The 20,585-nt window shown below is 58.9% G+C and overlaps 2 protein-coding genes across 2 annotated transcripts in view; one reads left to right on the forward strand and one right to left on the reverse strand.

Annotated features, from left to right (window-relative positions):
* Positions 1-3,299, reverse strand: part of PPP6R2 (protein phosphatase 6 regulatory subunit 2) — a 62,575-nt gene extending 59,276 nt beyond the window's left edge. Inside the window, exon 1 of the mRNA XM_053977062.1 lies at positions 2,807-3,299. The gene's annotated coding sequence lies outside the window, so the exon portion shown is untranslated. The remainder of the gene's footprint in view (positions 1-2,806) is intronic.
* Positions 3,300-3,444: 145 nt separating this feature from the next.
* DENND6B (DENN domain containing 6B) lies at positions 3,445-20,353 on the forward strand. The gene is made up of 20 exons (XM_053977075.1): positions 3,445-3,585; positions 7,650-7,688; positions 7,767-7,809; positions 8,542-8,654; positions 9,462-9,542; positions 10,567-10,672; positions 11,097-11,176; positions 11,344-11,406; positions 11,996-12,051; positions 12,980-13,102; positions 13,632-13,727; positions 13,806-13,900; positions 15,667-15,732; positions 15,852-15,916; positions 17,146-17,235; positions 17,490-17,543; positions 17,876-17,985; positions 18,642-18,744; positions 19,250-19,324; positions 19,603-20,353. The coding sequence occupies exons 1-20, from the start codon at positions 3,445-3,447 to the stop codon at positions 19,723-19,725; spliced, it is 1,722 nt and encodes a 573-aa protein (XP_053833050.1). The 3' UTR covers positions 19,726-20,353.
* The last annotated feature ends 232 nt before the right edge of the window (positions 20,354-20,585 follow it).

Here is a 20,585-nt window from a genome sequence, read left to right on the forward strand (position 1 = left end):
CTGCTGGGAACAACTGCTGGAATCTCCTCCAGCACCGAGAGGAGGGGCTGAGCCCAGGTGTGGCAGGGCCAGGCTGGATGTGGCTGGGAGCAGCCTGGGCTCACGGAAGGTGTCCCTGTTCCTGGCAGGGGTGGCACTGGGTGGCATTAGGGACCCCTTCAATCCAAACCATTCCCGGATTGCCTGGTTCTCTGTGTGAGGGCAGCCCCTCAGCACAAGGAGCGCTCTGGCTGCAGAGCTCCCAGCTCTGGAGCAGGATTCCCGGCGGGAGCGGGCACACGTTGGGTGGGAGGCTGCAGGCCCAGAATAGGCTGTGGATGATGAAGAATTCTGGGATCTATTCTTGGCTCAGGATTGAGGCGTGATCTGGTGCCTCCAGCAGGCATCAGAACAGGATCTCCCAGCGCCAGTTTGACATTAATCTGAGCGGCCCTGCAGGGAGGAGGGGACGAGCTTTCCTCCCTTCTCGCACAGCCACAGACTCTGCCGAGCACCCAGCGCTGCTCTGGGAGCTTTTCCAAACCCCATCGTTTTTCTCTGGCTGCCTTTTGGGCCGAGTGACCAGGCCTGGTTGAAATCCCACAGCTCCGAGTGCCCGAGCACAAACAGCCCCAGGAGCAGCTCGCGTTCCTTGGCCTGCGGCACCCCGCACGTTCCCGGGGCTGCAGGGAATGCTCCTCGCTGCTCTGGGGAACATTATCCTGCCTGGCAGAGCGGGAGCACAGGCAGCCGGGGCAGCGGCTCCTGCGGGGCCGGAGGGCCGGGGCGCACAGTTAATTATAGCCGGCAGGGTTGGGCAATGTTGTGTTTGCCGGGTTGCCGGGGAGATGAGCAGCAGCCCCAGCGCTGCCCCGGCAGCTCCGAGCTCGGCACCAGCGCCGCGCTTCCAGAGCTGCACCGCCGACCTTCCCAAATATGGTCCAGCAGCAGCCGGGAGCTCCCCGGGCTCAGCCCGGGCTCTGGGATCAGCGGCTCCTGCCACCGGACCCTCAGCAGCCTCTCCTGAGTGCATCAAACTCAGCCCTCCGGGAAAACCCCGCTCTGCTGCTTCCCCGGCCCGGCAGCAGCAGCCCCCGGCGGGGCAGAGCCCGAGCCCGGCACGGCTCCAACCGGGAGGGTACCGAGGGGAGCCGGGCAAGGGAGTCCTGAGATCCTGCGGGTTTCACCAACAGCAAACCAAAACTGCTCTGGGGCAGGTCCTCAGTTCATGGAAAGCTCCTGTGGAGCCAGGCTGGGAATGTTCACCTGGAGAGGGGAAGGCTCCAGGGAGAACTCAGAGCTCTGCCAGGGCCTAAAGGGGTCCCAGGAGAGCTGCAGAGGGACTGGGGACAAGGCCTGCAGGGACAGGACACAGGGAATGGCTCCCACTGCCAGAGGGCAGGGATGGATGGGATCTTGGGAATTGGGAATTCCTGGCTGGGCTGGAATTGCCAGAGCAGCTGGGGCTGCCCCTGGATTCCTGGCAGTGCCCAAGGCCAGGCTGGGCACTGGGGCTGGAGCAGCCTGGGACAGTGGGAGGTGTCCCTGCCATGGCAGGGGTGGCACTGCAGGGGCTCTGGGGTCCCTTCCCACCCAAAGCATTCCATGATTCCCAGGTTCTGTGATTCCAACATTTGCCTGTCCTGCCTTGTGGCTCTGGGAAATTCTCTGTGAAGGAATGGGGATGCTGGGTGTGACCTTCTGCCCGTGACAGTTCCCTGCTCAGGTGCAGGGCCCTGCTCCCATTCTAATGGAAACCCTCCAGCCCTCACTTTTACACTTCTCAGATGTTCTAAGCGCTTTTATTGCCCTTTTTATTCACAGTTAATTTTCTTCTGCTTGGCCAGGTGGGAATGTTCGTGTGGCTGCAGTGAAATCAGCCATGGGAGACCTCTGGGACAAGATTAAAACTGATTTTTATTGTGGGACAAAGAGTTACTGAGGAAGAAATGTCCAATATTTTCAATTCATATTTTCCTTATCTTTTCCTCCTGTCCCTTGTGTGGCAAGAATGAGCTCCAAGTGTGGCAAGTGTAAATGTTGCAGGCTTTATTACAAGCCTGTAATAAATCACAATCAGCATTAATTAGCAGTTCATGGGACAGAGCAGTGTTTAAGTGCAGCTCCTCTGCTCCCTGATCAGGGGAGTTTGACAGGCTGGGCAAGCACATTAAAGGGCTGAAACTGAACAAACAGCACAGGGGGGGCAAAGAAGTGCCAGAAATAAATAACCAAACCCACGGGGGCAGTGCTGCTGGGGGAGCTGGGCAGCCTGGCCACGGAATTCCTGGGGAAAACAGCTCCTGCCAGGAGCTGCCGTGTCACGGCACGCTCGGGGGCACTTGGACACCTCTAGGCACTCTGGAATCATGGAATGGTTTGGCTGGAAGGGACCTCGAAGCCCATCCAGTCCCGTGGGCAGGGACACCTTCCACCACTGTGCCAGGGTGCTCCAAGCCCTGTCCAGCCTGGCCTTGGGCACTGCCAGGGTGGAATTGTTCCTTCTCACACTTTCTCTTCACAGTGGTCCTCCTCTGCTCCGGGCCTGACCCCGGCAATAAATAACCCCCCAAAGCGCCTGGGTGCTCCTCAGCACACCTGCCACACACCTGTGATTTATCCCCGCTATTTCCCAGGTGCCCCTGAGCAGGAAGCAGCTCGTGCATTGCATCCACGTGCCTGGAATCCCACAAAAATCGCCGTAACTAACAACTCTCTGCCTCGGGAACAGCCCCGTGCCCGGCTCTGCCAACATCCCCGGGGCTCCCCGGCGAATCCTCGTTCCCGGGGTAAACTTCTCCTGAAGGAACTGATGTCATTTTCTCACCTTTGTAAACGCAACTGAGGCGTCGGGTAACTTCTACAACACAAGTCGCTTAATAAAAGAACTCTCTTTCGAGCGAAAGTCAAGTTTCAGCCGGGCCAGGTTAGGTCACACAGCGAACTGTGCGTTAGGCAGGTGGAGAGTGTGAGTTACACCGGGGCGGGTTTGGGGAACTTCTCCTGTAGAAGAGATGCCATTTTTTACCCCTTTGCGGAAATCTCCTCACGCCCGGCAGGGAATAAACGGCGTCTCTTCTAAACGGTGTTTGAAGCGCTCCTAAAATCGGCCCCGCGGGGGCTGCGAACGGGGGCTCGGGGAGGCTCAGACCGGGCACAGCCGGGGGCCGGAGGGGTCCCAGCCGGTACACACGGGGATCCAACAGGCCCCGGGCCGGGCACCGAGCGGTGAAGCCGCCGTGGGTTCAGCAGAGCCGAGCCCCGCGGGAGCCCTCACGCCGCCGCCATGACACCCGCACGGCGCCGCTCTGCGCACCCTCTCCCGTCTCGATGGTGCGGGCGGCGCGCTCGGGACCTCCCGGCCGCCAGTGGGCGCGCTGGGGCGGGGGCGCGGGGCGCGGGGCGCGGTCCTCCCGACCGGCAGGGGGCGCGGCGCGGGGCGGGCCGCGCGCGGGCGGCGCCGCCATGGACGCGCTGAGCCGGGCCGGGCCGCGGTCCCGCCGCGCCGCCGCCGCCGCCTCCCCGCTGCCCTGGGGCCGCTTCGCCGCCTGGATCGACTGCGTGTGTGTGGTGACCTTCGACCTGGAGCTGGGACAGGCCATGGAGGTGCGCCGCGGCGGCCCGGGCACGGGCACACCGCGCCAGGGAGCGGGGCTGCCGAGGGGTCCGGGATGGAGACGGGAACGGGCAGGTGGAAGGGGGAATCGGGGATCGGCGCTGAGGGTGGGGAATGGGGAGAGGGAATCGGGAATAGCGAGGTGACGAGGGGAGGCAGGGGCTGGGGGTGTGGAGGGATCAGGGGTGGGGAGAGAGGGAATCAGGGATGGCGGAGTGGGAAGGGAATGAAGGATGGGGACGGAGGGGATCAGGAGTGCAGCGTGTGGAACGCGGGATCACGGCCGGGGATGGGGAGAGGGGGATCAGGGTTGGGGTGGGGGCAGCGAACAGGGAGGGGAGGGGGCCCCGAGCAGAGATTTGGGGTGAGGGGGATCTTTGTGGGGTGGGGGGTGCACAGGGCAGGGAGGGGCCAGGGCAGCATCCGAGGGACCTTTATGGATCCTCTTCCATATGGATCCTATTCCATTCATGGAATAGAGGGTGACACGTCCCGTGGAGCCAGGCTGGGAGAGCTGGGAATGTTCACCTGGAGAGCAGAAGGCTCCAGGGAGAGCTCAGAGCCCCTGGCAGGGCCTAAAGGGGCTCCAGGAGAGCTGCAGAGGGACTGGGGACAATCCTGCAGGGACAGGACACAGGGAATGGCTCCCACTGCCAGAGGATGGATGGGATCTTGGGAATTGGGAATTCCTGGCTGGGCTGGAATTGCCAGAGCAGCTGGGGCTGCCCCTGCATCCCTGGCAGTGCCCAAGGCCAGGCTGGGCACTGGGGCTGGAGCAGCCTGGGACAGTGGGAGGTGTCCCTGCCATGGCAGGGGTGGCACTGCAGGGGCTCTGGGGTCCCTTCCCACCCAACCCATGCCGGGATTCCAAAGACACGAATTCCCAGCAGGCAGGGCAGGGAGGTGTCCGTGCAGGATTCCCGGGGAAGGGAATTTCCCTGGCTTGGAGCAGAGCTGAGCCCCCTGTGGGGCCACAGAGGGTGGGGTTGGGGCGGGAAGGGCTGGACAGTCGTTCCCAGTTCCCTGGAATGCCCAGTGCTGGTCCTGCAGGAGAGCTTGGGTTCCTCTGGGGCTGCTCTCTGAGGAAAGCAGGGAAGTGTGGATTTCTCTGAACCCGAGGCTTCACCTCAAATTCCTTCTTATTTCTTGTGCGGTTGTGGGAGTCACTCCTTGCTCTGCCCTTTTTAGGGAGGTTGCTCTGGTTTTCAGAGGATTGAGCCTTCCCAGTTTTAAATGCTGGAGCTTCCAAAGGGAATGGGAAGCAGGAGGAACCAACTCCACCTTGTTGCTGCTCCCTTGCTTTGAATACTTCATTGTTTCTTTCCCTGGAGCCTGAAAGTGAATAAAAAAAATCTCCTCCAGACCCAAGTTTCACCTGTTTGATCCTTTTTCCTGCAAAACCAGGCCTGAAATACCCCAAGGAAGGAGGAATGCTGGGATAATAATTAGCATGGTGAATTGAATGCTTTGTAGGTGTGTTTTGATGTGTAAAGGTGGGTTCTCACCTGTCTGCCTTTGTGAGGAGGGGCCTTTGTGGATCAGGGATGCAGGAATGTTGTTTTCTCATCTCTGGAAAGGAATTTTCCTCCTTTTCCTTCCTTTTCTCCTTTTGCCTGCATAAGTTTCAGTGGAAAAAATGTTCCTTATGTGGCACAAATGACTTAGGAAAACTGGGAACGTGTCAGTGGGGATGACACAGCCCCGCTGTCCCTCTTCCTCTGGAAAAACATTGTGGAGTTCTGTTCCAGGGGAAGGAGCAGGGATGAGACATGGGAAGGGAAGCCAGGAAGAGGAGAAGCTGTGGGGGCTTGGGGGGCTCTGGGGGTACCAATTTAGGGGGTCTGGCCATACAAACCCAGGGGGACTCTGAAATCCAGCTCCAAGAGATTCAGAAATGGAAAAGACACTGAGGAAGATCCCAAGGATTCTGGAATTCAGCGGTTCCCACTCTGCTTCCATGGACAAGCTGTTGGAAAGAAGAACCCAAATCAAGGCAGAAATTAAATGGAATTCCTGTTTCTGGCCCCTCCACCTTCAAATAATCAAATAAACATTTCAGGATGTGATTGAAGCCCTTTTGAGCTGCTCTGGAGACTTCTACACATCCTGATTTCCTTTTAATTTGCCTTTTTTTTGGCTTTTGAAAAGTTGTAGTGACTCTGATTCCTTTTGTCTTGGATTTGAGATTTTGAACTTTTGGATGTTTGGTGATTTCCCCGCACCCCAAACACAGAGAAACATCAGAGTTAAAGTGAAGGGGAAGCAGAGACGTGGAATCCCAGAGGGATTAAGGTTGGAAAAGACCTCTGAGATCATCAGTTCCAACCCTGGAGGTTAAAGCCTGATTTTCCAACCGTTCTCTTGCAGAAAGCCCCCCCAGAATCCAGCAGGAGAAGCAGAAGCCTTGTCCCAACCCCTGCTCTGAATTAGGCAGCAGATGTTGAGGAAAGCACAGTCCCTGGGATTCACAGGCTCCTGATGGACCAGGATCAGCTGTCCAGGGCTCCCAGTCCTGGCCATGATTCCCGGGGAATTAACAGGATAAATGTTTGGGTGGGGATTAATTAGTCCCAAGCACAGGGATGTGTTCGGGGCACAACAAGGGGAGCAGGGAAGTGCTGCCTTGGCACAATCCCGATCCCTTCCCACTGCAGCACCCCAGCCTTCCCTCTCCAGTGCTGCCTGGTCCCTGGAGCTGCTCGGGGATCGTTCTGCCTCAGGATTCTCGTGGCTGTTCCCTGCAGCTCAGCTCTCATCAGTTCATTGGGAACTGGGCTGGCTCGGCTGGAGCGCCGCCCTCGCCAAGGGATCCGCGGGAATTGCCAGAGCTGGGTGAACTTCCAGCCCCTGGCACGGGGCCACCCGGCCTATTTATAGCCTGGGGAGGAGAGGCAGGCACTGATGGGAGCTCCTGGCAGGAGCAGCAGCTGCCTCTGGAGCAGAACTCCCGGGGCCAAGAGGGGAGCTCCGGCTCAGCCCATCCCTGCCGGCTCCTTTCTGCTCCGCTGCAATTCCTGCACTTCAGCACGGCCTCTGTGGGATCCTTCTCCTCAGGATCCCACCCCTGTGCCCCCGCAGGTGAGACCCCACCTGCAGAGCTGCCCCAGCCCTGGGGACGCAGCAGCAGCACCTGGAGCTGCTGGAGAGAGCCCAGAGGAATCCATGGAGCTGCTGCAGGGCTGGAGCCCCTCAGTTCCCAGGGATCCAGGCTGGGAGAGCTGGGAATGTTCACCTGGACAAGAGAAGGCTCCAGGGAGAGCTCAGAGCCCCTGGCAGGGCCTAAAGGGGCCCCAGGAGAGCTGCAGAGGGACTGGGGACAAGGCCTGCAGGGACAGGACACAGGGAATGGCTCCCACTGCCAGAGGGCAGGGATGGATGGGATCTTGGGAATTAGGAATTCCTGGCTGGGCTGGAATTGCCAGAGCAGCTGGGGCTGCCCCTGGATCCCTGGCAGTGCCCAAGGCCAGGCTGGGCACTGGGGCTGGAGCAGCCTGGGACAGTGGGAGGTGTCCCTGCCATGGCAGGGGTGGCACTGCAGGGGCTCTGGAGTCCCTTCCCACCCAAGCCATCCCGGGATTCCCTGACTCTGTGACTTCGTGGTCTCCATGGATTATGAGAACCACAGAGGCAGGCTGGAGCAGCCCTCCAAGGTCATCAAGTCCAGCACAGATGGAATTCCTCCCTGTGGGGTTTGTCCCAGCCATGGCTGTTGAACCCTCCTGGTGTCCCCCTGCAGTGCATCCCCCCACACCCACCTGCTCTTCCCCAGCTCCTTCTCCACCCTGTCCTGCTCCTGACAGCACAGATGTTTGCACATCTGGAATGCTCCCGGAGGATTTGGGGCTGTTCATTCACTCGGCCATCAGCTCTCAGGAATAAATCTAAACCAGGAGCCTTTGGGTCTGTCGCCACATCCAAATAAAACCGGGTTCAGTGACAGGTTCAGAGTTAAATCACCCCAGGTGCTTTCCTGTGGGCTCTGTGGGGATCAGGGAGGAGGAGTTGTGCGTGGAGCTGTGGGCACAGGGGCTGATAGGCTCTGCTCTCTCCACAGCTGGTGTATCCCCACGACTTCAGGCTCACCGAGAAGGAGGTAACCACCCTTCGTTCCCCTTCTCCCTCCTCTGGCAGCAGCTCTCCGTGGGGTCTCACTGGGTGCTGTTTTTTGCAGAAAACGAGCATCTGCTACCTGTCCTTCCCAGACTCCTACTCAGGTGGGTGACAGAAGTGTCCCTGGTGGAAGGACAATCCCCGGGGTGCAGCAGGGCTGAGGGGACTGCAGGGAGCACCCTGGGGCTCAGCCAGAGCCTCCTTGTGCTGATTCCCCCCCTGCTCTGCTGGGTGGGAACCTGTGCTCCAAGGAAATTCCCAATGTGGCCAGGAGGGGTGGCAGCTGTCACATTCCTGTGTTTGGGAGCAGGAGCTGGGCAGGGGACACTTCCAGCAGAAATGTTCCCAAACCTGAGTTTATACTTCACAAAGGGACAGTGAGAAATAAATCTGCTCATCCAGACAGGGGCTTTAAAGGTTGGGTTTCTGCATTTTCATGGGATCATGGAATGGTTTGGGTGGGAAGGGAGCTCAGATCCCCTCCAGTGCCACCCCTGCCACAGCAGGGACACCTCCCACTGTCCCAGGCTGCTCCAGCCCCAGTGCCCAGCCTGGCCTTGGGCACTGCCAGGGATCCAGAGGCAGCCCCAGCTGCTCTGGGCACCTGTGCCAGGGCCTGCCCACCCTGCCAGGGAAAAGCTTTTTCCTATAGTTCCATTTCCTTTTTCCTTCCCATTTTGCTTCCTTTTTCCCTTCCTTTCCCTTTCGGATTTCTCTGCTTTGGTTTCTCCCCTGTCCCTCCCCTTTCCCGTGTTGGACTCCCCGTAGCCCCGTCCCGTTCTGCTGGAGCCATTCCCAGCTGGCTGTCCCTGTGTCCTGTGCTGTCTCTGTCCCAGGTGGCCTCGGGGACACCCAGTTCAGCTTCCGGCTGCGCCAGGCCGGGGGTTCCCGGAATTCCCCGTTCCAGGATGACGGGAGGTACAACCGGGAGGCCCCGCTGACGCTGCAGGTGGGTCCTGGCCCTGCCCACCCCTGCCAGGGGGAAAAGCCAAGGATTCCATGGATTTCGGGTCCCTGGGGAAAATCCTCCTTTTCTTTGGCCGTGGGAGTAGTGAGACAAGAACGGTTCAGCACAGGGATTTCCTTCCATGCTCACAGGGAGGGAGAGCAGGACAGGGAACTGCTGGGAGAGGGAATTGGGTCAGGGGGATCAAAGAGTGAATTGAATTGGGGGGAGGGATTTAACTGAGTCATGGGGACCCCCAGCTATTCTGGGAGGTGGACCAGAAATAGGCAGACCCCACTGGGAGAGGGAACTGAAGCAGGGGCACCTCCCACTGTCCCAGGCTGCTCCAGCCCCAGTGCCCAGCCTGGCCTTGGGCACTGCCAGGGATGCAGGGGCAGCCCCAGCTGCTCTGGCAATTCCAGCCCAGCCAGGAATTCCCAATTCCCAAGATCCCATCCATCCCTGCCCTCTGGCAGTGGGAGCCATTCCCTGTGTCCTGTCCCTCCAGGCCTTGTCCCCAGTCCCTCTGCAGCTCTCCTGGAGCCCCTTTAGGCCCTGGCAGGGGCCCTGAGCTCTCCCTGGAGCCTTCTCCTCTCCAGGTGAGCACCCCCAGCTCTCCCAGCCTGGCTCCAGTTGTGTCTCTCCCTGTGTCCCCATGGAAAGCTCTCTTGGAGGGCTGGGATGGATGCTAGGATGTGTCAGAGCAAGGGGGTGGCCCAGGAGGGGTTGGTGACAGTGGGGCTGGGCTGTCCCTCACTGTCTCTTTCTGTCCCTCTCTGTTTCTCTGTCCCTGTCCCTCTGTCCCTGCAGCGAGAGGCTGCTCACTATTTTGGGTACGTGTACTTCCGGCAGGTCAAGGACAGCTCCATGAGGAGGGGCTACTTCCAGAAGGTCAGTGCTGAGTCCAGAATTCCAAAATCCCTGGGGCTGGAAAAGCCCTCCCAGCCCATCCAGTCTGAGCTGTGCCCAATGCCCACCTTGTCCCCAGCCCAGAGCCCTGAGTGCCACCTCAAGGAATTCCTTGGACACCTCCAGGGATGGGCACTCCAAACCTCCCTGGGCAGCCCCAGCCGAGGCCTGATCCCCTTTCCATGGGGAAATTCCTGCTGGAATCCCTCCCCTGGCCCAGCCTGAGGCTGTTCCCCCTTGTCCTGTGCTGGTCCATGGGGACATCTCAGTCCCAGCAGTGTCCTGAGCTTTGTGCCCTCCACCTCCAGGAGTTCCTTTCAGACTCCTGCTAATGCAGAAATCAGTTTTTCCATCCCCACTAAACCACTGAGTTTTCCGCTGGAACAGTGGGATTGCTCAGGGAAGGAATTGTCACATTTGGACGAGGTTTGAATTCAAATGGCCAAGTCTGGGGTTGGACAGGAGGTGTTTGAATGACTCCTGCATTCCTAATTATTGCACTCATTAGTGGTTAGAGGAAGAGAAGAATCAGTGTAACAATGAAACCTCTAGTGGGGCTAGGTTGGGACAGCTGTAAAAAACAGGGATTATTTCACAAGGAAGCCCCAGCTAGAACAAACAAGGCCTTGCTGGACACGATTTGTTATTCCAAGTTCCTTTGTCCTTTCCCACCATTCCCTGAATTTGTTTATCTGTCCAGTTCCCATTTCAGGAGTTGCTTCTTTGTGCTTCTCCACCTGAAATGGTTTTTGGGAGCTTTGAACCCACCAGCAACTGATTTTTATTCCCTCTCCAGCTGCTCTTTTGCCAGGCCATGCTCCCATCCCTTTGCTCTCCCAAATCCTGGCTCGTGAGCAGGTGGCAGCAAGAATTCCACCAAAGCTCTGCTTGGGAGCTGCTCTATGGATTTAGTGTTGTGGTTTTTAAGTTCATCCCTCTCTAAGCAGTACAGAAATGTGCAGTGCTGGGGTCAGGGGGGTCCTGATCCCAAATGTGCCATTCCCAGTCCTTGGTGCTCGTGTCCCGCCTTCCCTACGTGAACCTGTTCCAGTGCCTGCTGCAGCTGATTGCTCCGGAATACTTTGACAAGCTGGAGCCCTGCCTGGAGGCAGGTGAGCTGGGGGCAGGGATTCCAGCTTGGGATAGAGGGGCTGCATCGGGAGGCTCCTGAAAAACAGCTGGAAAGCTCCAAATGGCTTCATTCTGGAGCAAATTCCAGCAGGGGAGATCTTTGTCCTCCAAGCGGATAACCAGGTGCAAAGGAGGGATTGTGGGGAGGGAGGGAAGGGATGGGGCTGTCAGTGTGGATGCAGGGTGTTCCCAAGGAACACGGGGTGTTCCCAAAGCCAGAAATCTGCTGCACCTCCAGCAGGCCTTTTTTGCCTGGGTCGTTTCATCCTGATTTATCAGCTCTGGGTTTGCCCCAAGCCAGGGGGATGTGTGAGCTGGGAACAGGGAATAATTACCGTTCAGAATGCCAGGATGAGCTGGATTTTCCCCTCAGGTGAAACACTTTCCCTTCCCTGTGTCCCTCAGTGTGCAACGAGATCGACCAGTGGCCACCCCCGGTGCCCGGCCAGACCCTGAACCTGCCCGTGATGGGAGTGGTCATCCAGGTACCCGGGCTGTGCCAGCGGGAAGGGACCCGTGTTCCGTGGTCCTGGATGTGAAATCCCTGTTCACCCCACGTTCCCCACAACCCTTCCAGCTGGAACTGGTGGCTGGAGAAGTTTGTCCCCTGCCAATCCACCCCAGCACGATCCCTGCTGTCCTTGCCCTGCAGGTGAGGATCCCATCCCGGGTGGACAAGCCAGGCTCCAGCCCAGTGAAGCAGTGCAACCAGGAGGTGAGAGGGGCTGGCACGGAGGGAGGAGCTGGATCCTGAATGCTGTTGGGAACACTTTGGCCTGGGATCAGTGTGTTCCACTCCAGGCTCTCCTGCCTGGAGTCTCACAGGGCTCTCTGCACCCAGTCCAGGTGCTTTACTCACTGTTCCCCTTGCTTTTCCTGGGAATTCAGGCCCTGCTGGGTCTCCTGCCTTCACCCTGGAGTTGTTTAGAATTTGCTCCAGTGTTTTGGTTCAGCTCTGGTTTGGATTCCTCCGCCTTTCCCTTTCTGTGCTGTGACTAACACTGGTGTGGTGCCACATCTCTAACCCCGCTGGCTCTGTTGTGTCTCAAACCCTGGAAAATGAAGGAGCAGACATGGGCAGCCTTTCCCATCTGGAAAAGAGGGGAACCTTCCCGAGTTTGTAGGCACAGGAATTAGTTTGGGATTGAGTGCTGCACCCAGCCCTGCTCCTGCACACACCTCAGGGTGTGAGCCTTGTTCCCTGTGTTCCCTGGGGCTGGTTGGTGCAATTCCAGCCAGGCTGCTCCCATCTCCTCACAGTTCACTAACAGCTACTAACAGCCTTTTCTCCCTTCCTCATCCAGAATCTGTTACCAGCCCCCCTGGTTCTCCCCAGTGTTCATGAGCTGGATCTGTTCAGGTGAGAGGCTCCTCCCAACCCTCTCCCCTCCACCTGCCGCCCTCTCCCTGCTGGGAGCATCGTAAACCGAAGGGATGGTGCAGAATCAAACACTGCTGCATTCCAGGGGCTCCTTTGGGATTCTGGGCAGGATTTGAGCTGAGGGTTGTGCCCCGCACAGCCCCAGGGGCAGGGGAGAGGCTGTGTCCCCCTCCAGGGGCTGGGGAGCAGCTCCTGCCCAAAGCTCCCAGGGGAGCATCCCAGGCACTCCCAGCGCTGGAGGTGCCATTTCCACGTCCATCCTCTGGAATCCAGGGGTGTCCTGCTGTCTCAGCTGAAAGCAACATCTATCCATGGGAACCACCTGAGGTTTAACAAGGCAGAGTCCAAGGGGCTGCACCCAGGTCAGGGCAAGCCCTGGGATCGGTCCAGGCTGGGCATGAGCAGCTCTGGGAGGATTTGGGGGTGCTGGGGGTGAGAGCTGGACCTGACTCAGCCCAGAACCCCCCAGCCCTGGGCTGAGCCCAGTGGGCAGCAGGGCAGGGGGATCCTGCCCCTGTGCCCCCTCAGGTGAGACCCCACCTGCAGAGCTGCCCCAGCCCTGGGGACGCAGCAGCAGCACCTGGAGCTGCTGGAGAGAGCCCAGAGGAGGCCCCAGAGTGGCAGGGGTGGCACTGGATGGGCTTTGAGGTCCCTTCCCACCCAAACCATCCCATGACTCTCTGATCACAGATTGCTCGACTTTGCTTAGAGCATTTCCTTTAAACTTGTATTAAACAATTGAGTGTTTGAGACAGCCCAGGTGAAAACACCTGAATTTCCCTGTGGAATGCTGAAAATCCATCCTAGATCTCAAACTCCCAGACGGGAGCACAACTGGGGGGTGTTGCAGGCCACAGCTGTGTCTGGTCCATCCTGAGTGACCCGACCATTGTTCCCATTGTCCCAGGTGCTTCCAGCCTGTGCTGATCCACATCCAGATGCTCTGGGAGCTGATGCTGCTGGGGGAGCCCATGGTGGTGATGGCACCGTCCCCAACCATGTCCTCAGAGATGGTCCTGGCCCTCACCAGGTAACACCCACAGGGTGTGAGGGACTGGGAGCTGTGACAGCAAATTCTGGCAGCTTTTCCCTCCCACATGCACTCTGTGCTGCTCACCTGGGTTGGGTTTAGCTTGCTCGTGGAAGCCTTGCATGACAAACTGCAAATACTCCACATGCATTTTCCAGCAAGGATAGAGAGGAGTACAAAGGAGTCTGATGGGTCCAGCCCTGAGGAACGTTCTCTCCCCAGCTCAGAGCTCTGCCTTAGCACAAAACCCCAAAAACCTGGAGCTTCCCCAGAGAGGCTCAGCTAGGCCAAGTGCCAGGTGCTGCCCTGGGACAGCCCAAGCCCCTGGGGCGCTCCAGGCTGGGGCAGGGGGGCTGGAGAGCTGGGAAAGGCCCTGGGGTGCTGTGCCAGCGGCTGGGCACGAGCCCAAGGTGGCCAGCGGGGCAGGAGGCCGATGGCCCCTGGGCTGTGGCAGCCCCGGTGTGGGCACAGCCCCAGGGCAGGGACTGTCCCCTGTGCTGGCCCAGGGTGACCCTGCCTGTCCCTGCAGCTGCCTGGCCCCGCTGCGTTACTGCTGCGACTTCCGGCCCTACTTCACCATCCACGACAGCGAGTTCAAGGAATACACCACGCGCACCCAGGCCCCGTGAGTGCCCCTGTGCCCTGCCGCCAGCCCTGAGGGACACCCAGGGCCACCAGCGCTCAGCCTGTCCCCTCCTTCCAGGCCCAACATCGTCGTGGGTGTCACCAACCCCTTCTTCATCAAGACCCTGCAGCACTGGCCGCACATCCTGCGGGTGGGCGAGCCCCGCATGTCAGGTGAGCTCAGGGTGTCTGCCAGGGGAGCTCAGGGTGCCAGCCAGGGTGTTGCAGTCGAGACAGCCACGATACACAGAGTATCACCACACAATCTCAGAAGGCTTTAAGCATTCCCCCATGCCCAGTAACACCATACCACTTCAGAAGGCTTCAGGCATCTGCCCATCCAGAGTAACACCACACCACCTCAGAGGGCTGCAGGCATCTGCCCTTGCTCTGTACCCCCCTTTTATCCCCCCACGTTCATGCGTGGCACCTGTGTGCCCTCTGTGCCCCGTGTGGTGGCTCAGCACACCTGGGCACTCCATGGCTCAGTGCTGCCAGTGCTGCTCACCTGCTGCTCACAGCTGTGCCCACGGGGATGGGGCTGGGGCAGCCCCACGGCCAATCACCCAAACTGCACCCACACCCAAGGATCTCCCTGTTCCCAGCATCTCCCTGTTCCCACTGCCATCACCCAAACTGCACCGACACCCAAGGATCTCCCTGTTCCCACTGCCATCACCCAAACTGCACCGACACCCAAGGATCTCCCTGTTCCCAGCATCTCCCTGTTCCCACTGCCATCACCCAAACTGCACCCACAGCAGGGGAGCTCAGGATGAAGGGGGAGCTCGTGGTGTCTGTCAGGTGAGCTCAGGGTGCCAGGGGAGCTCCGTGTCTGTCAGGTTGAATCATTAAAACCAAAGATCACGGACAAACACTCTCTAACTAGTCAAAGTTAGAGAGCAATATGTTTGTTATGCCAGTGGGTGGCACGGGGGGATCGTCCCCGAAATGCGTGAACTGCATGAGGATTTTTGCCTTTTACTTATTTCCCAAAATAACACACATGCACACCCCCAGCACCCCCCACCCCCGCTCTGTATTAAAATGAGGTTATTAGTCCTTCACACATGTGCAGTCCTTCTCTTGAATTGGGTCGGTGGTCTCAAATTGGGTCAGTGGTGCCAGGGATGAAGTCAGGAAGGTCTTTGTCAGGTCTCTGTGACCCTCTGGCAGGATCCAAGGCCCCCTGCTCCGTGATGGACTGACATAGGGTGGGCACTGTTCTACTGGTTTCAATATGTTCCTATAATGGTTCACTTGCTCCACTTCCTTCTGCAAATGAGCTCATAATATAACAATTAGCTTTAGCTTAAGCATCTAATAATCATTAGATAGTTAATAATCATTAACTATCACTGCTGTATCTAACTTCAATCTGAATTGGTTCTATTAACCCTTTAAAATCATGATTCAAGGTGAGCTCAGGGTGTCTGTCAGGGGAGCTCGGGATGGAAGGTGAGCTGGCCCAGGGCTCAGTGGGGCTGGCAGAGCAGCTGGAGGCTGCAGGGAGCTGCCCTGGCAGTGATTTCCTCTCCTGGGAGAGCCCAGCAGCCACAGGAGCTCACCTCTGGCTGTGGCCATGTGCAGGATGAGCACAGAGCTGGGGCAGGGTGTGGGGAGCAGGAATTGCTGTCCTGGAGCTTCCAGGAGAGGAAAACCCTTCCTGGGCAGGAAATTGAGAGAGGTGGAGGGAGAGAGAAACCTCCTCTCCTTTATGGAGCACCTTTGTTGACTGGGAAGCCAAGGAAGCCCTGGGAGTGAGGAGCTGGTTTTTAGCACATCCTCATTCCAGAATTCCAGCAGGGAAGGGAGCTGGGATTGCTCTGAGGCTGGAGGGAGGTGGGGAGCGAGGGTGGGCACGGGCAGGGCTGGGTGTCCCCAGGTGCAGTCCCAGCAGGAAGGGACAGAGCCTGAATTGTCCCCCCTGTGTGTGACAGGAGACCTGCCCAAGCAGGTGAAGGTGAAGAAATTGGCCAAGCTGAAGACCCTGGACACCAAACCAGGTGGGTCCAGGCCTCAGGTATCCTGCAGGACTGCCCCGTCCCTTGGGGATTTGGCAGCAGGGAACTGTGTCCCTTTGTAACTCCTGGTTTTTTTCCCATCCCATGTTTTTCCCATCCAGGAATCTACACTTCCTATAAAACATTCCTTCACAAAGACAAAACCCTGATAAAAAGGCTACTAAAGGTAGGCACCTCCCGCTCTGTCCTGGGTGGGAAAACTGCCAAGAGCTCGGTTTGAGCAGACAGAGCTCTCCAAAGGAGCAGAATTTACAGTTTGGGATGATCTAGTCTATACTGGGACACATTCGTCATGCCAGGTTTAGGATTTTCCACTTGATATTAAGGATTAAATCCTGCTGCTAACAATAAACTGAGTGTGAAGAATTGATGTTGGAAAAAAAAGCCTGAAAAAAACCCCAGATTTTGTGCAGCAAAACTTGAAATTTTCATGTGCTTGAGTAGAGGGTGGAATCTGTGCTATGGGACCTGGATTTGGGGATCTGGAGTTTGGGATCTGGAGTTTGGGATCTGGGTTTGGGGATCTGGGTTTGGGCAGCACTTCAGGCTCCCGTGGCTGTGTGTGATAGGGAGGGGACACCTGAGTGACCCACCTGTGCCATGTGTGACCCCGTGTGACACACCTGTGTGTGGGTGACCCCGTGTGACACACCTGTGTGTGGGTGACCCCGTGTGACACACCTGTGCCCTGTGTGACCCCGTGTGACACACCTGTGCCCTGTGTGACCCTGTGTGACCCCGTGTGACCCACCAGTGACCCTGTGTGACCCCGTGTGACACACCTGTGCCCTGTGTGACCCTGTGTGACACACCAGTGACCCCGTGTGACCCCGTGTGACACACCTGTGCCCTGTGTGACCCCGTGTGACACACCAGTGACCCCGTGTGACCCCGTGTGACACACCTGTGCCCTGTGTGACCCTGTGTGACCCCGTGTGACACACCTGTGCCCTGTGTGACCCCGTGTGACCCCGTGTGACACACCTGTGCCCCGTGTGACCCTGTGTGACCCCGTGTGACACACCTGTGCCATGTGTGACCCCGTGTGACACACCTGTGCCCTGTGTGACCCCGTGTGACACACCTGTGCGTGGGTGACCCTGTGTGACCCTGTGTGACACACCTGTGCCCTGTGTGACCCCGTGTGACCCCGTGTGACACACCTGTGCCCTGGGTGACCCCGTGTGACACACCTGTGCCCTGTGTGACCCTGTGTGACCCCGTGTGACACACCAGTGACCCCGTGTGACCCCGTGTGACACACCTGTGCCCTGGGTGACCCCGTGTGACCCCGTGTGACACACCTGTGCCCTGTGTGACCCCGTGTGACACACCTGTGCCCTGGGTGACCCCGTGTGACACACCTGTGCGTGCGTGACCCCGTCTGTCTCGCAGGGCATCCAGCGGAAGCGCCCCTCGGAGGTGCAGAGCGCTCTGCTGAGGAGGCACCTCCTGGAGCTCACCCAGAGCTTCATCATCCCTCTGGTGAGTGCAGGGACACCCCGGGGGGACGGGGAGACAGACCCCGGAGCAGGGAACCCCGGGGTGGCTGCATGGGAAGGACCTTTAAACTCATCCCTCAGGGACACCTCCCCCTGTCCCAGGCTGCTCCAGCCCCAGTGCCCAGCCTGGCCTTGGGCACTGCCAGGGATGCAGGGGCAGCCCCAGCTGCTCTGGGCACCACAAGAGACTCCCCAGCTGTAAGTGATTATTTTTATTTTTATCTTTCCTTGTTTTAGGAGCATTACATGGCCAGCCTGATGCCTCTGCAGAGGGCCATCACTCCATGGAAGGTAGGATGCACTTCCCAGTCCTCCTTCCCTTTGGGATTGGCAGTGGTTACAGGGTGCTGGGCACACTCCTGGGAACCTCCCCTGTTGAAGGAAGAGGGATTTTACTCCTTTAAAAATTCATTAAAAAGTTGAAAGAACTCTTGGGACAGATATTCCCAGTTTTGCCAGGAGCTGACTTCCTGGGAATCTCATGTGGGGATCAGCCTTGGGGCGTTTTTATCCTCAGTGCCTTGGGCACCTTTCCCACTGGAAGTGCAGCCCTCGTTTTCCTGGTTTCCTTTGGGATTCTCTGATAGGGATTTGCATGGACTAACGTGGGTTTCCCTGTGCAGAATCCGCCCCAGATCCGCCCCTTCTGCCAGGAGGATTTCATGAAGAGCCTGGAGCACGCCGGCCCCCAGCTCACCTGTGTGCTCAAGGGGGACTGGCTGGGGCTCTACAGGTGAGACCTGCAGGGAGCCCTGATCCCACCCCCAGCTGGGCCAGTCCCAACGGGCACTGGATTAACTCAGGATGGTCAGGGAGAGCAAATCCAGGGCAAATTCAGCCCTGGGGTTCGTGTGTTTTAAACGAGTGGAGAAAATGCAGGGGAGCTGGTCCAGGGTTTTTGGATAATTGGTTCTGAGTGGGATGGGGAAGACATTTGGTGCAATAGGAGTGGGAAAAATCCAGAATTTGGATACCCAAGGAAGGAAAATGTGAAATGCACAGAGATGGAGAATGAAAAAAATCCCAGAAAGTGATCAGAAACAATAATTACAGAATTATGGAATGGGTGGGTGGGAAGGGACCCCAAAACCCCTCCAGTGCCACCCCTGCCATGGCAGGGACACCTCCCACTGTCCCAGGCTGCTCCAGCCCCAGTGCCCAGCCTGGCCTTGGGCACTGCCAGGGATGCAGGGGCAGCCACAGCTGCTCTGGGCACCTGTGCCCATGTCCTGGTGTGTCCCCGAGCCAGCCCCGGGTCCCCTTGACCCAGGGTCACCTCAGGGAGCTGTGGGGCACAGGGTGGGGTTGTTGGATGGGATTGTCCCTGTGGGTCCCTGCCACCCCCTGGGCCCCACAATTAATTCCACAATTCCTGACCTCTCTCCACAGGCGATTCTTCAAGTCCCCCAATTTCGACGGCTGGTTCCGGCAGCGGCACCGCGAGATGACCCAGAAGCTCGAGGCCCTGCACCTGGAGGCCATCTGTGAGGCGGTGGGTGACAGGGACAGGGACAGGGCTGGGACAGGGACAGGGCTGTGTCTGTGAGGCACTGGGTGACAGGGACAGGGGCAGGGCTGGGTTTACTCAGAGATGAGGAGGCTCCAGGGAGAGCTCAGTGCCCCTGCCAGGGCCTAAAGGGGCTCCAGGAGAGCTGCAGAGGGACTGGGGACAAGGGATGGAGGGACAGGACACAGGGAATGGCTCCCACTGCCAGAGGGCAGGGATGGATGGGAGATTGGGAATTAGGAATTCCTGGCTGGGCTGGACTTGCCAGAGCAGCTGGGGCTGCCCCTGGATCCCTGGCAGTGCCCCAGGCCAGGCTGGACACTGGGGCTGGAGCAGCCTGGGACAGTGGGAGGTGTCCCTGCCTTGGTGGCACTGGAGGGGCTCTGTCACTGTTTCAGGAATGAGGATGAGAAACCCCCTGCTCACCTTCAGGCTTTCCTTAGGGGAATCCCTTGGGAAGTGTCCCTGAGGGAAGCCACTCTCTCCTTAGGACATTGTGGCCTGGATGAAGGACAAGTCTGAGGTGGAGATCGTGGACCTGGTGCTGAAGCTTCGGGAGAAGCTGGTGAGTCCCTCCCTCCCGCTGCACTCCTCCCTCTCTCTGTCTGGAGAGAAATGCGGGACACGGATCACACCTGTGCCTTGGAAAACCTTGCTCTCCCTCCCCGGAGGGCTGGGAAACTCAGGGAAGCTGGGTGTTTGTGTGAAATCCTCAGAGCTGGGAGGATCCAGGGAAGTTCTTCCCCTCCCGAGGCTCAGGCAGCGTTTCCTGCCTGTTTTAATCCAGAGCCCGGGCAGGGGGGAAAAGGCCCCCGGAATGTGTCAATTCCCGTTTCCCCGCAGGTGAGGGCTCGGTGCCAGCACCTGCCCGTGAAGGAGGAGACCCTGCAGAGGGTGAGTCTCTACATCGACACCATCATCGGCTCGCTGCCCGAGGACCTCCAGGCTGTGCTGCACCACCCCTGAGCCCGGGGGGCTCCTGGAGCCGGAGACCCTTCCCAGCCTGTCCCAGCCTGTCCCAGCCGCTGGGGCAGCTCCTGCCTGGGATCACCCGGGGGCACTGGGAGCGCTGCTCCCGGAGCTGGGCTGGGGCTGTCCCTGTGGAACTGGCCCCTGGGTGCCACCGGCAGGGCAGGAGGGACCCCAGGGCTCCGGGCGTGCGGGGCCCGCCCGGACACTTCATCCTTGTCCGTGCTCGGATCCTCGGCGTTCCCGCAGCCCCATCCCGCCCGGGAGAAGCGGGAGCGGCCCTGCAGGGGGCTGTGCTCAGGGCAGCTCCTGAGGACGGTGAGGAGGTGACAAAACCATCCCTGCCCCTGGACAGCCGGTGGGAGCAGGAGGAGGAATTGCTGGACGTGGACAATTGCTGCTCTGTTTCTCCAGGGCAGAGCCAGAGGAGGGGCTGGAGCATCCGCAGGGATCAGAGCTCCCCGGAGTGCCTGGGAATGGCTGCTGGGAGGAGCTGGCCCCAAATCCCATTTATTCTGCTTGAGAACCCAGCCTGAGCTCCAGGGACACAGCGGGGCTGGGGCTCTGCCCGAGGCACTGGGAGAGCTGCTGCCAGCCCCTTCCCAATAAAACCTGGACAAGCTGATCCCCACAGCCTGGAATGGGCCCTGCTGCTCTGCCCCTGCCTCCAGAGGCAGCTCCTGTGCCTGGGATCCCCTTCCTGCCTTGGGAATGGATTTGCTGGAATCAGGGCATTGGTACTCCAAAGCTGCATTCACCACCAGGGCAGAGCGTCCATCCAGGGACAGAATTTTAGCCTAAAAGAAGGGTTTGTGAGGGATGTGGCAGCCTGGCGGGGTCGAACCCAGCACCTCTGC

The sequence above is a fragment of the Vidua macroura genome, chromosome 5, assembly GCF_024509145.1.
Source record: "Vidua macroura isolate BioBank_ID:100142 chromosome 5, ASM2450914v1, whole genome shotgun sequence".
Lineage (NCBI taxonomy): Eukaryota > Metazoa > Chordata > Aves > Passeriformes > Viduidae > Vidua > Vidua macroura.

Bases quoted from the DNA above. Each gene is read 5' to 3' on its own strand.
- DENND6B (XM_053977075.1), top strand. From the start codon at position 3,445: ATGGACGCGCTGAGCCGGGCCGGGCCGCGGTCCCGCCGCGCCGCCGCC. The intron at 12,052-12,979 runs GTGAGAGGCTCC...CCATTGTCCCAG, and splicing joins CATGAGCTGGATCTGTTCAG to GTGCTTCCAGCCTGTGCTGA. The intron at 15,917-17,145 runs GTAGGCACCTCC...TCTGTCTCGCAG, and splicing joins TGATAAAAAGGCTACTAAAG to GGCATCCAGCGGAAGCGCCC.